The 16,123-nt window shown below is 34.3% G+C and overlaps 1 protein-coding gene across 1 annotated transcript; it reads left to right on the top strand.

Annotated features, from left to right (window-relative positions):
- The first annotated feature begins 2,045 nt into the window (after nucleotides 1-2,045).
- On the top strand, nucleotides 2,046-3,527 carry LOC109020716 (probable aspartyl protease At4g16563). The gene has a single exon (XM_019003237.2). It carries the CDS (start codon nucleotides 2,067-2,069, stop codon nucleotides 3,462-3,464), a length of 1,398 nt encoding a protein of 465 aa, XP_018858782.1. The 5' UTR covers nucleotides 2,046-2,066; the 3' UTR covers nucleotides 3,465-3,527.
- Nucleotides 3,528-16,123: the final 12,596 nt, after the last annotated feature.

The following is a 16,123-nucleotide window of genomic DNA, read 5'->3' as shown; positions in this document are numbered from 1 at the left end:
CAGATGCGGCACAAATATAATAAAATATACATGCAACTTTTAAAGATTTGAACAAAGATACACTATATATATATATATAGAGGATTTCTAGCTAGTCTATGCCTAACATGTTAGCCTTTCCGGATGTAGTACTTATAGTGGCGTTTTACAGATCACTAGGCTAAGGAGTTTATGGTGTTAGTTTCTTTATAATATCCTTTGTATCTGCAGGTACACAGTACTTATATACCACTACTAGAATCATATATAATTGAATTTACTCGCCGAAAAACAAAAAAAAAGGAATCCTATCTTGCATGATGTGCAAGAACCTAAGGTAAGGGCTAGCTAGCAACACTTTTGCTATAATCCCAACAGATAGAAGAGAAATTGAATGCCTTACATGACCACACACTATCACCTAATCAATATGTAATTTAAAAAAAAAAAAAATTGTTCTTCTATCTTAATGCTTAAATATATGTATTTAAATATAAGGACAAAAATAACAAATCACATGTTAGTTAAGTGGAGATGTGTGGTGTAAAGCTTCTTTGTAACAATTCTTTATATATAAAGCCTACTCTTACTTTTTCTTTTTTTTAATAAATAAGCTCCTCTAACATATAAAAGATATGGTTACAAACAATCCCAAAAACCAACCAATGAAACCATAAGACTAAGAAACTCTCAAATAAGGTAAACCAATCTTATCAGTTCTGATCAAAGTCCTTAAAATTCTAGGCATCTGTTGCAAAGAACTTCAATCTCTAGTAACGTTTTGAGTACCCTGTTTGCCTAAAAAGTTCGTTGGAGCATTACCCTCTCTATAAATATGATTCACTCATAAATCAATCCCTTATAGCAGTTTCAATATCCACTTCAATTATATCGAGCATGTTACAACGTTTCAAACCCTCCAAAACGGCTCTCAACTCAGCAAAATTATTAGTATCATACCCAAGAGAAACCAAAAAAGTAGTAAGAACATTATCACTCTCATCCCTGATTAAGCCACCTGCACCTGTTTGCCCCGGATTCCCTACACTGCTCTCATCAACATTTAGTTTGTATCGACTTGCTTCTGGTTTACACCAATAAACCACCCTTACATCTTTCTTTTTCAAAGGGATCAAAGGTAAGTTCAGATTTTTAATCACATCCATATCCACCCCTATTTATATGAGTAACCTTATTAATCCCTTGAATGATGTTAGCCAACCAGAATTTGATAGAATACCAAACATATTCAAAGGCCTCATTATAGCCTTCCATTCTCGTTTTACCATGTCTCATCCAAAGTCTCCAAGTCACAATTGATGGGATAATGCCAAACAAAATACCTTTTTGAGTGGATCGTGTTGCACGCCTAAACCAGATGCCTATCATCTCCCTCCAGGTCCTATTAAGCCCACTCTTAATAAATAGCTAATGTGGGATTTAACGACAATGATAACTATCTTCATAACCTATCCACTCTATGTGGGTTATATTTATATCCCTTGGCAATGTGTTCCCGCAAAGTAATTAAAGGAAAAACTCTCCCAATTTGATGACCAATATAAATTATTTGCAGTCAAGAGGATTCGAGTGATCTCAGACCTGAAAAAAGCATACCACAAAAGATAGGTTGGTTTGATTACACAAAACCAAACGATCGCATCTCATCTCTTCTTATATAATCATTACAATTCTTCCAAGCTCCCACACAAAATATAATAAACAATTCAACTTTTAAAATTATATTATAATAATATTTTATAACTTTTAACAAAATATATCATCTCATCTGAAAATGGGTAACCAAACTAGGGTGTGTTGATTAAAAATCTAATTTTATATGCGGCTCATATTAATGGAGAGGTACTGTCAGCTCACTGCATATACATATATTTAATAAAACTTTAATTTCGGCTTGTTAACTTCAATATTAGATATCGATACTTGTGTTCTATAAATACCTCTCACTAAGCACGCCTACTGATCTCAACATACACCAAGAAATTAAATTGAAACTAGCCACGATGGCCACAATATCACCGTTCACAACTGCCAGCTTTCTCATATTCCTTCTACTCTTACCAATAATGTTGAATATTGGCCAAACTCAAGCCGAACAGCAGAGAAACCCTAATTCAGTACTGGTCCTTGGTATGACTCGTTCTAGGACCTCCCTTCCTTCTCCAAAAGCCTCCTATAGGAACTCAGCAAAGAGACCATCGGAAGTCTCAGACATGATGGAGCCGCTGAGGGGGGTTAGAGATGGGTATTTAATATCTCTTAATTTGGGGACACCTGCACAAATCATTCAAGTATACGTGGATACGGGGAGTGACCTTACCTGGGTTCCTTGTGGGAATCTAACATTCGATTGCATAGATTGTGATGACTACAGGAACAATAAGTTGACAGCCAATTTCTCTCCCTCTTTTTCTTCTTCATCAGCTAGGGATCTTTGTGGCAGCTCCTTCTGCGTCAATGTCCATAGCTCAGATAGTTATCTTGATCCTTGCACTATGGCTGGATGCTCGTTGCTTACCCTTCTCAAAGCCACGTGCCCCAGACCATGCCCTTCATTTGCTTATACCTATGGTGCAGGTGGGGTTGTCACTGGGACACTTACTAGGGATACACTTAGGGTTCATGGAACTAATAAGCCTAGTTCTGTCACTAGAGAAACCCCAAAGTTTTGTTTTGGGTGCGTTGGTTCTACATATAGAGAACCTATTGGCATTGCAGGGTTTGGTAGGGGTGCACTTTCTCTTCCTTCACAACTAGGGTTCCTGCAAAAGGGCTTCTCCCACTGCTTCTTAGCCTTTAAATTTGCAAATAACCCTAATATATCAAGCCCATTAGTTGTGGGAGATGCTGCCATTTCTTCTAAAGACTACTTACAATTCACCCCAATGTTGAAGAGCCCCATGTATCCAAACTACTACTATATTGGTCTAGAGGCCATATCTGTAGGCAATGTCAGTGCAATCAAAGTGCCATTGAAGTTGAGTGATTTTGATTTGCAAGGTAATGGGGCCATGTTGATAGATTCGGGAACCACTTATACTCACCTTCCTGAGCCATTGTACTCACAACTTCTTTCACTTCTGCAATCAGAAATATCTTATCCTAGAGCCATGGATATGGAGATGAGAACAGGTTTTGATCTTTGTTATAGAGTTCCATGTACGAATAATAACATTATGGATGATCTCCTTCCTACAATAACTTTCCATTTCATAAAAAACACGAGCCTTATTTTACCTCAAGGAAATCACTTCTACGCCATGGGAGCCCCAAGTAACTCGACGGTGGTGAAATGCCTACTGTTCCGAAGCATGGATGATGGTGATTACGGGCCGGCTGGGGTATTTGGGAGCTTCCAACAGCAAAACGTGGAGGTTGTTTATGACTTAAAGAAAGAGAGAGTTGGCTTTCAACCTATTGACTGTGCTTCGTATGCAGCTGCTCAAGGACTTCATAAAATATAATCCCAGTATTGGGACATAGATAATGGTGGTTAATGCTTGCAGTTTTCAAGATTAAATAATGCGTTCCTGTTTTCTGTAGTACTTTGCTTTCTTTACTTGGTTGAATTTAGTATATAGTTTTTCTGTTGTATGCAGGCTCTTTGTATTGATCAAAAGAAAAATAATTAAGGTGGATGCAGTACGCATTCTCATCCCTTGAACTTTTGCCCAGAAGCTGTATTTTTTTACGCTACTATTCGGTCAAATGAGCTGGTTCCTTTGTGTATTGCCGGGCGCCGGCCCGGCATGCATATTGCTGTGCCAGAAGGCATGATGATAATATATTAATAATTATAAAGACAGATGACTGATTCTTTTTTACTACTACATATCGGCCAAAACTTTCAATAATAATGTACGCGACTCTAAGCTGGTTCAAGCCCAATAACGTACTTCCAGCCAGCAAGAGTTCCACTCTAGATCGATCAATAATATTGTACGCGACTCTGAGTTGGTTCAACCCCAATAACATACTTCCAGCCTGCAAGAGTTCCACTCTAGATCTCACAACTCAAAACAAACTTAGTCTTCGTTTGGTTATGTAGTTCGTTCAGATAAAATGAAATGAGATAATATATTTTATTAAAAATTGAATAAAATATTATTATAATATTATTTTTATTTTAAAATTTAAAAAAATTGAATCGTTTATTATATTTTATATGGAAGTTTGAGAAAGTTATAACCAAACCAGCCCTTAATCAAACTTTTTTCTGTCTTTCTTTTTAGATGAATACTATGCATCAGTCACTATTCTATCTCACACTCCATACTTATAGTTTTTTTATATGGTGTGAGATGTTTTTCATAGGGTGTGGATGTATTTTTCATAAGGTATGAGGCGTGAGATGGTGAATAGCGACTGATGAGAAAAAATTTTCTTCTTTTTATTTCTCATAAAGAAAGAACTGAACTACATGTATACCCGGACTGCCATTGAGACAAATATGGCCTCTTTTGCGGGGTATAAACCTATGCATACTTGCAGAAAGGAAAAATCTGCTCGGCATTCGATTTTTTTTCCTACACTGCGCACTCGATGCAGCAAACATGATCTGAGCAATTCTGGCCTTCCATATCACCTATCTCACTAGTAGATATAGACAAAAACCCTCATTTCCTCACCAGTAACACTAGAGCCACCGCTAGAGTTTCCGTTAGTGTATTTTATGTTTTTTTATTTTTTGCTCTCTTTTACATATATTTTTTTAACACTTTTAAATATTTTTAAAAAAAAAAAAAAATCATAATATCATTAAAAAATATTTTCTTAATTATAAAATAAAAGAAAAAAAATAAAAATAAAAAATCCCAGGAGGACCCCACCAGGAAGACTAGTATTGTTCTTTCCTCACGTATGAAAATTTGTTTTCTCATTTCTTCCTCCACTCCACTTCTCTCTCTCTCTCTCTTACTTCCTCCTGGAAGCTAAACTACCGGAAAACTTCAAAATTTTGAGAAATTGATTCTAGACTTTTGTTTGGTTACTGAGAAAAACTTAAAACATGGTTTTGAGAAAAACTTCTATTCAGGCTTTTGTTTGTTTGGTTGCTGAGAAAAATTGAGAGAAACAGAAACAAGGGCCAACATCGAAGCTAAATGACTTGAAAATTGGATCTTTGCCGGCGACCAAGATTTGGTTGAGATTTGCTCTGCCCAACGAGCCTACACAAATCACATGAGTTTGCCTGTGCGCATGTCGGTATGAAAGATTTTTGTTTGTTTGCCTGTGCATTTTGCATTAAAAATAAAAAAATAAAAAATAAAAAACCATACTGGCAAATATGTACCGTGTGTGTGGTGTAGCAGGTTGTTGTATAGACATACTCTTGCAGAAAATATCTTGCCAAAAATTATTTTCTTTGGAAATTACGAAATTGTTTGCAAATACTTATTTCAGCAACTCTAATAGTTATAAATACAAACTAAGATTGTCACAAATAAATTGCATCTTCTAATTTTTCATCTCATTGCCGGGAAAATCATTATCTGTTCCTATTAATTTTCTCCGGCACCCATGCAAGCAAACATCTTATATTTATTTATGTATATGTTATGTTTCTTATTAAAATTATTATTATTATTATTTGTCCAATATTTATTGTTATATATTCAATGCCAATTCATATGCAATCTTCCTAAGCTGGCTTTTTTTTTTTTTTTTGTCCATAGAAAAACTATACAAATTCACAACTTAAGGTATAGGAAAATTTGTCAAGATTACAGCTAAACCATAAACCCACTGGTAGCCAAAGATGGGCCCAATTTGGACTTGATTCCAACCGAAATCCCAAATGAGGCCTAATGAAATCCCAAATTGAAGCCCATCGGTAAGGCCCATCTTTGGCCCTCCGAAAACCACCACCAAGGGAAGCTTTTTGAGAAAGTTTCTTCCCCCTCCCAAGGCTAAGACAAGGGCTGATACACCACTCAAGCTAGGAGTCACTTGATAAAAGTCAAAAAGCCTAGCCAATCTAAACCATCCACTCAACCAGTTTTGGCAGCAAGGGGACAACAACTCAGTAGCCCACTATTCCTCCACCTTTTGGTTACCAACCTCTCATCTAAGGGTCACTCAACCACCCCATGTCAGCCCCCTCTAATGTATATCATGCCACCCTCCTTCATCACTTCACATTTTTGCATTTTCATCTCACTTTCTAGAAAGAACTTGAGAGAGTCAGGTAGATTTTTTTGCAGTTCCTGCCTTGCATTTTTTGAGCCAATTTTCACGCTTTCCTCGCTACATTTTACTTTACGTTAATCACTATAAGTTAACTTATAAATTACTCTCAAGATATTTATGTATGTATGGTGGTAAGATCCATGCAAGTTATGTTCATGTTTCCTTTTAAGTTTATTAAATTGAATTATGCTATGTCATGTCATGTTGTTATGAATATCAAGTATGAATATCTGTCACATGTCATGATCATTATGTCACGAAGCATATGTTTATTAGTAAGTTAACATCTAACTTACTCTCAATGTATTTATGTATATATGGTGGTAAGACTATTGCTATTATATTATTGTCACTCACGATTATTATTATTATTCTAAATTGTTATAACATGACATGTTACGTCATTTATTACAGTTCATGCTTAATTGTTACATGCCATGATATATCATATCATTTGTTACAAGTTCATTTGGCACATATCATGAATGTCATGCCATCTTCTACAAGTCCATTTGTCACATGTCATGAATGTCATGCTATCTACTACAAGTTCATTGTCACATGTCATGAATGTCATATCATTTGTTGCAAGTTCATTTGTTACATGTCACAAATATCACATTATCTTTTATACGTTTATCTGTTACATGTCATGAATGCCATGTCATTTATTACTATACATGTTTATCTGTTACACATCATGGTTACATATCATGAGTCATGCGAGTCCATCATGAAATGTTTTACAAGTCAATCGTGCACAAGATGCTTGCGGCGTAATCATTCTGATTGTCAGAGTATATCTATTTAAAACTTATACAAGGTACTCCTGTCATAATCATTTTGATTGCTATAATACTTTATTTTTAAAATAGTCATGGTGAAATCATTCTAATTGTAAGAGTGTTTCTATTAAAACTATTACAAGGTACTCCTATAGGAATTATTTTAATTATTAGGGTATCTCTATTAAAATACTGATGGCGTAATTATTCTATTTGCCTAAGTATTTCTAATGGAATACATTGGGTAGAATCATTCTGATTGTTCAAATATTCCTAACGAAGCAATTGGCTGAATCATTCTGATTGCAAGGTTTTCTATTCAATCATGTATATGTTAACAAGTTTTCAAGTTCATATCACGTTCCTGTCAAGTTTAGTTCATGCCACGTTCAGTTCAGTCAAGTCATGTCACGTCCATGTTCAATCACATTATTTTCATGCCAATCACATGTCATAGTATTTGTCAAGTCATGTCGCGCATACTCATGTTCATGCATGATGCATCCATATCATTTTACTGTCGTGCATACATATGTATACTATTAGTCGTTTGGCAGCTTACTTACTGAGATTTGTAAATAAATCTCATTTGGTAGTCTCAACTACTATTCCTCCGAGAATGGTAGACGATGTGTCAAGATCTCAAATACCCGCACCTGGTAGACTGGACAAGCCTAAGTAGTACACAGCGAGACGACGAGGAACTGATAACTACGATTATACTTTTTTGGACGCGATCTTAGAGATTATAGTCAAGCTACATGAGCAACTTAGTAGTTAAATACAACAGATTTTATTTCCAAACTGTATTTATAAAGCGTTGTCTCCAGTACTTATGTTGTTACAAACTTTTTGGACAAGTGTTGTATCCTTTTCAATATTTGTTTATCATTTGAAATTACAAAGTATGGTTATGTTTTTTGGATATAATATTTCTAGTACATAGTATTGCTCAAAAAAAAAAAAATTATTCACTATGAATATTGCATATTATTAAAGGACAGTGTTCTTGGGACCGACATTTAACCGAAGGAAGTGTACCGATGAGTGCAAATGCACTTTTTTTTATTCAATTTTTACACAGTTTTAAATATTTTTAAAAAATAAATAATATCAATTCACTAATATTCAATTTCTTAATCATTAAGTAAAAAAAATTAAAAACCAAAATTCAATCGATCACTTTTATCGGTTCAACTAGCATTTTCCATTATTAAATGCATGCTATGTGCACCGCGTCTTTAAATATCATGAATGGAGGTATGTCACCTTGTGTTACATGTTCTGGCGCTTCAAGCTCCCTCAAATTCCAAGTGGGGGTTGAGGACATCACGTTATTTCTTGGTAGCCCAAATAGATATTAGCTACCATTGTCATGTGTTGAAGTTTATTTTGAATTAAAGTATTATATGAAGTCATGTTAGTTTATAGCTTCGTATGCATTGACCTTTGACTAAATAAGATTTTAACACACTTGACCAAATAGACTGGTCCTCATCATAGTAAAAGTACACCAAATCTACCTAAGCATTGCAACTTATACATATAGAGCATTCACGTCTCATTCCTCGTAAATTTTCTCAAGTTTTGGCTAAAAACCACCATTCCTAAAATTTTATTCTAGATTTTACTCATTTTTCAAAAATCTCCTACATCTCATTCCTTATCATTTTTCTATTCTATTAAAAATAATCTTTCTCTATTCTTTCTTTATTATTTTTCTCTCACTTCTATTTAAGATTATAAGTTTTTAACTACTCACTCTTTTGTCTTTTTCCTTATGTTTTGAACTATCACTTTGTAGCTAATATTTTAAACACAGCCGATTTTTTGGTGGGTACGATATAGTTTTAAAATTATTGCAGTTTTAAAAATAATAAAATATTTTATAAAAATTCACCTTTGTCTAACAGTTTTGAAAGTTTTTGAAATAATAAAAATCGCCTTTTATAAAAATAGTTTTGAAAATTTTCTTTTAAGAAATAAAAAAATCAAGATTATAGTTTTCTCTGTGATCAAACGGTAATATTTTTTATCCTTTGTCTAATGGAAACATTTTTATCATTTATCTAACGGTAATATTTTTGTCCTTTATCTAGTAGTAACACATCTTTTCCTACTTGTAACTGTTATTTTTTGTCATTTTCCTAATAGACATATTTTCAAATAGTAACATTTTTTTGTATAAATAAGAGCACTTCTGAGTCCATTCACATCTAGAGCAACGTAAGTCTCATTTCATCTTAAGAGAAAATTCTCATTCCAGCCTTATTTTCCACTCACTTTTTAATGGCTAATTCTTTCTTTTGCAAATTGCTGCTTCACGTAGACTCTGAAGATAAGTTAGAGCTTGTTCTTAATGACGATTGAGGATCAACATCTACTCGTCGTGGTCCTCGCCAACGTCGCAAGTACATTAGGTGTGATCATATTGAAGACCACGAATGGCTATTTCGCAATGATTTTGCAACAGCACCAGTATATCCCTTGAATCTATTTCAAAAGAGATTTCATATGAATCGTTCTCTATTTCTTCGTATTCTGCGTGAGGTAGAAGTTTTCGAACCCTACTTCATCCAAAGAAGAGATAATGCTGGAAGATTCGGTCTATCTTCTCCGCAAAAGATAACTGTTTCACTTAAAATGCTATATGGAGCAACTGCTGATTTTATGGATGAATACATTTGGATTGAAGAAAGCACCGGAATGGAGAGTTTGAAAAAAATTTGTAACTATAGTAATAAATATTTTTTATAATGAATATTTTACATTTTCAAGTACCAATGATATTGCTCGATTGCTCACTATTGGTGAATAACGTGGTTTTCTAGGAATGCTAGGAAGCATTGATTACATGCATTGGAAGTGAAAAAATTATCAGTCTACGTGAAAAGGTATGTACTCTGAGCACAATCATGAATCAATTATTATATTAGAAACAGTTGCTTTATATGATCTTTAGATATGACATGTCTTTTTTGGATTATCCAATTCTCATAACGATATCAATGTGCTAGAGAGATCTTTTATTTTCCATGAACTTCCCCAAGGACATGCTCCTCCAGTGAATTACTCAATTAATGGTAATGACTACACTATGGGGTACTACCTTGTCGATGGTATTTATAAAAAATGGTCAACATTTGTGAAGACAATCTCATCTCCACAAGAGAACAAAAAGATATATTTTTTTACCGCAACAAAGGAATCAGAAAGAAAGGATGCAGAGCGTGCATTTAGGATCCTTCAACAATGCTTTACATTCGTTTGTGGACCTGCTTGAATGTTCAAAATCAATTATTTAACAAATATTATGAAAGCTTGCGTAATTTTACATAACATGATCATCGAAGACAAGCGTGATAATAATGGGGTTCCTGAGTTCAAGTATGAACAACTTGATGAGGATCTGCCTAAATTGTTGCGCAATCCTACATCTAGACTTTTGGAGCTCATTCAAAGTCATCATGAGATTAGAGACAATTCAGCTCATCATCAACTCCAATCAGACATAATTGAGAATCAATGGAAATTATATTCCTAAAATTAGAAAAGATGCAATCCACTATAATTTATGTTGTCAGTAGTGACTAAATATTTTTGATTGTATAATTTCTTTTCCCTAAAAAATAGTGGCAGAACAACATAGACCAAAATATCTGGTTGTATTTTGCTTATCTGTAATGTTTGAAATATTTGTAATATTTGTTTACTATTTTCTATCCATGCACAAGTTTACCATATGTCCATTCCTAAATTTCCTCAAAAACCACATTTATGTGAAAAATAATAATGTGTTACAAATTAACCAATGATTTAACATTGGTGAATGTCACTGCTTCTCTCCATTACGCTTCATCATAATTTCCATTTGACGCTGCTGGAAGTATGTGCGTTGTATTTCAAGTAAGCCAGTAACATCCACTAACATGATCCACTCCTCTCTATCTAACTAGTCCATCTTCGCTCTCTCCTCCGCTTTAAACCGGACAAATTCAAGTCTCTCGACTTCCAACCTAAGCCTCTTGTCCTCTTACTGTATTTTATGACCCTTCATTTCTCAATCATATTGCATCTTCTCTTCTTTAAGATGGAAAAACTCTTTCTCTTGAACGTGTAACTCCTCAAGAAGAGTATACTTCATTTTGGGGATTTCGGCAATATCCTCAATTGGTCTAATTGGGGCCTTTCATTTTGCTTTCTCATATTTCATTCCTATTGGCCTCTCCAACTCAACAACATTATTGTTAACAACATGCTGCTCATTTGCTAAATCTACAAACGTGTTAGTAAAGATTGTTAAATATTTTAACATGAACATTAATAATTTGATCTTTGATTTTCTATAATCTACAATAATAAAAATAATGATAATTAAATACGTACCTTTCTCCATCTGTTTGATGAATAATTTAATCTGACTATGAGATAAGGATCACCCTAGCAACTTAGCCTCACAAGTGTCTCCCGATGGCTAGAGGCACTCTGATGTTGTAGGTTTGACCCCTTACCCCCTCAGCACTATTTATATATTTCTAACCATCAAGAAATCTAAGGACTTTGTGTCCCACTGTAATTAGAAATAGGGTTGTTCTTATCCCACTATGACTCATCACTTAAGAGATAATAATTGAACTATCTTAAACCCATTAGAATATGATTGTGTGGGACAAAGAGTTTAAATTAAACTCTTATAGAGGTATCAGTCGGGGTCACAAAAGTCGTAGATCTTGGCTTTGGACTTTCCTTTCAGCAACGCTAAATCAATTTTTATTGGTCCTTCAACAGGTGCCAACAATACTAAAAAAGAAAGCTACTTTTCTCAAGTGATTGGTACATAGTTTTCGCTTTGTCAAACTTGCAAAATAGAACCAAACAGAAAATAATTAGCAAAGTTGGCCAAGAATTAAATAAAATACTAAGTACAAGAGATTGAAACTAGTGGATGGATATACATTTTCTTGCTCAGTCATACCACTTTGATTCAACCCTTCAACTTGTGCTATCTTCGCACAAAATTTGTTGGTCACTTTTTGAATCGTGGACCACCAATGTATTAAGAACCCAACGGTCCAATCCGTTGTACTTTGTTTATACTGATTGAAGTATAAACCAATTTTCTCCAAAATTTGGGCATGTATTTTATCGGTTCCTTGGATGGCATCTACACTAGTATTAAACCATGCAGAGACAAGAAGTTTGTTTTCTTCTTGGGTGAAGTTTGCACCCCTTACTGATTTTTTCTCTGAAAAAATGCCTAATTGAGGTGGAGGAGGAGAGTCTTCCAACATCACTAGAAAGTGTTGAGTTAGACTTGAGTAAGTCTGATCAATCTTAGGGTCCTCATTGAGGAGGTTAGTGAAAAACATATGTTCATGGTCTTATGAATCTAGCAGTACTAATTGTAGATAATGAGCAGTTCAACTAAACATGTTAGAAGCTCAAAAGCAATTGGGACAAGACATTTCAAACCAGCTCAAGAAATAAATGGTGACATATAGGAAGTGGCAATTTCTTAAATGGTTGCAACATCAGTTGCCAGTATTCATTGGTCTCCCGGGTTACCCTACCATTGAGTATGTGCCAATTTTCCTTTGTTCCCACTCAACTTGTCATTATCACAGCCAAAGGCTATACAATTTAATTGCAAACAAACAAATCCAACTAACAATCAAGATGCATGAGGTAGAAAATCAAGCTCTAAAAACAGCAAAGAAAATGGAACAAAGAGCCCCCTAAATGGAAAAGAACATCATGCTAAATGGAACAGAACAACATGCTAAATGGAAAAAATAACAATGAAAGGGTCAAACAAGAACATCATGGAACACAAGAATCTTAATGGATGAGGTTCTGGTCAAAAAATGAAAGGGATGCAACACATTGCAAACTAGTGGATGGGTTTTCTGAAAAAGTAGAAGAGGTAAGAAAACTTGGATAAAGATTTAATGATTTAACTCACAGTTCAACTTGTGGAGTAGGTAACTGAAGAAGAACCACAAGAAGAGACTACAATTCACCTCCCCAGAAACACATCTGAAACTAATAATGTGTTAATCAAAACAGTAACAAAAATTCTAGTTGATGTGCCAGCAATGTGTGCCTCACTTATTTTCAAGCAAAAGGAGAAAAACAGAAATCCACAGAAACCCAAAACAATAAGTATGAGGGTTGAGAAAGGGTGTAAAAACAGAAAACAAAAGGCTTGCAAACAAAAGAGAGAGAAAAAGAAGGGTGTGCCAAAGAATAATATTCAACTACCAGCTACTTGCCCAGAAATGTTCATTGAGAAAGTTAAACAAGTGCAAATTAATAAATTTAATAAATAAACAAGTGCAGATGGATTACTCCTCCCCCTCTTAAGAAGCAAAGTCACTCATCCCAAGAAAAAAAAAGATTGCTCAGAAAAAAATAAAAAATATGGAAAAATAATCATGAGAGAAATTGGTTTTGAAATCTATCTCAGCAAAAACAAACATACTGCTCTTAAAAATGGATTACAAAGATAAGATAAAAAGGTTGATGCTCACAGGAAACTTTAATGGTTGTGATGCACATAATATAGTTAAAATAACTACTCCAAAGTTCTAAGACAAACATGATAAGTTTACAAAATGAAAGTTTCATTATTTTTTCACAAAGATTCAATTTGATAAGACAGTCCCAATCACTAGTTTTAAAATCTGAAACAATTCAGAATAATTATTCAGGATTCCTACTCAAAAGTCAAACCTTAAACCCATATTAGTTGCAAAAGACTTCAAGATGCTTATACTAGTAAGCACACACAATCCAATACAAAAAATAGTTCATAATAATTATTCTTTGCTTCATGAAGGATTCCCTCTCAACTTACACACACAGCTCTCCTTTTACAAGAGTCAGATAATGGTGAGTGGTGAAGCTTGAACTGTAGTGATTATTACAATTCAAAACCCTTATTCTTCATAAAAACGTAGGATCTATGGCCATGTTTTAGACTAAACATTTCAGACATTATCTAAACTCGGGCAAAGAGCCCCCTAATGCAACAAGGTTGAAGCTGTCCTAAGTATTTCTTTTTCTCACTTGGTAGAATTGCATTGTTGCATTAATGTAGGGACCACAATACAACATATAACAAATTGGGGATAAGTAAATAGGGGATAAGTTACAGCCAAATATTACAAATATTTTTCTATGATGCATAGAATGGTTTTTTTATAGCATGTTTAGGAAAGGAGCGCAAGCTCGAATAGCTGCAACACATTTAACACTAGTTGCCTTTGTGAAACTATCACAATAAAGATGGTTATCCGAGTTACCTTACCATATTAATCGAGCTCAATTCACAACACTTGTGGTTTAGACTTCCAATAAAAGAAATTGAATCATCATCACAACCTTACACTACACACGTAGCCCCAACGAGAGCCCTAAAGCAACACCAAAAGCTACAAAGGACAAAGGTATAACTAAACAAAAAAATGAAATAGCCAATGAACAACAAGAACCTGGCCAACAACACAACATTAATCAACATATCACAAATAACATGTGTAAACCAAATATCCCAGAAACAAATATTGTCCAAATATCATAGCAACAACTCCTTATAATCCAAAAATCACAGCAATAGCCTCCTCAAATCAAATAATCACGCAAATCACCATGATATTGGAGAGTATGAAAATCATAGAATTAACACATCAGTGGCTCAAATTACATAATCACAATGGCTCAAGTCCAACCCAGAGAATATAGAATCACAGTGGCTCAAATCACAAAATCACAATGGCTCAAATCACAGAATCATTGTTGCTAAAATTACAAAATCACAATGGCTCAAAGTGAGTAACAACAGAAAACCCAACTCAGAGAACATAGCACAAAGACTTCATTTCAGAGTATGAATATCACATAAATTAAACAAAGCATGAATGAAAGAAACTCACCGAACTGATTTTCCCTAAATTGCTTTCCAAATCTCTAACAAAATCTCACTTGGTGAAACCTTAGAGAAGCTCAGACAAAGACATGCGAAATATCAATGTACAGTCAGTTATTGATGGGGTTTTCAATTTCAATTTCGATTTTCAACTCACAAAGAACCAATGGAACACATGAATGCACACTGAGTATACGGATTCGAAACTGAGATTTCTCTTAGATGAAACCAATGAGAGAGATTGAAAGAGTGTGAGGCTAGTTTGTGAGTGAGAAGGGTAGAAACTTACCTATCGAAGACGTACGGAGAGGCTGCCAAACAGTGCGAGAAACCCAGAAATCCCTAATTTTGGAAACCAGTTGGGAGGGGGGAGAGAAGTTTTCTCAAGAATTTTTCCTATATTTTGGAGAATACGAAGGTTTAGGCTGCATTTGGATATTGAGTTGAATTGAGTTTAGTTGAGATGAAAAAATATTGTTAGAATATTATTTTTTAATATTATTATTATTTTAAAATTTAAAAAAATTAAATTATTTATTATATTTTATATTAAAATTTGAAAATTTTATAATAATGAGTTGAAATAAATTAAAATAGATTTACTAACCAAACCAAACCCAGAAGCATGTGACTTACGCACACTCACCTCTTTATCCCGAATAGGTAAACCAAAATGTTAGTAACCTAACTTTTCTCAAAAGTTTTAACAGGGTCCTGACCAACTACAAATCATGCTATTGTACCTTAGCACAGTTTTTTAGAGACTATTTTAATCATCATCATTTTGTTATTCTTTACATGGTATAAGATGTGTGATAGATAAGTAAAAATAATAATAAAATATTTTTAATTATTTGATAGCACGTTAGGAATGATGAAAGTGAAAAAAATTCCTCATCAAGAGTTATTAAGTTGATATTCAATCTGGGCAGCAATAAATGCTGTAAAACACATTGTGTCTCACCCCAGTTCTTTGCCTCGTGGTTTGGTCAAGTTCAAGAAGATCGAAATCCCAGTCTGTCACAGATGAACCTTTGTATACAGCGATGATGATCAATTGTCCGGCATTCAAAGCATACTCACGTAGATCAAACTCATTGATCAATAGTAAGGTTCTGATTACAATAATGTTGTCTGATTCTGCACTCTTTTATTGGCTGCTTGAGCTTGTTACAATAAGCGGTAATATATCTGTGCTTACAATCATGCTCGCTTCTCGATG

Source organism: Juglans regia, chromosome 3 (assembly GCF_001411555.2).
Source record: "Juglans regia cultivar Chandler chromosome 3, Walnut 2.0, whole genome shotgun sequence".
Taxonomy (NCBI): domain Eukaryota; kingdom Viridiplantae; phylum Streptophyta; class Magnoliopsida; order Fagales; family Juglandaceae; genus Juglans; species Juglans regia.
The sequence above is the reverse complement of the archived record's forward strand: the minus strand, read 5'-3'. Positions and strand labels throughout refer to the sequence as shown.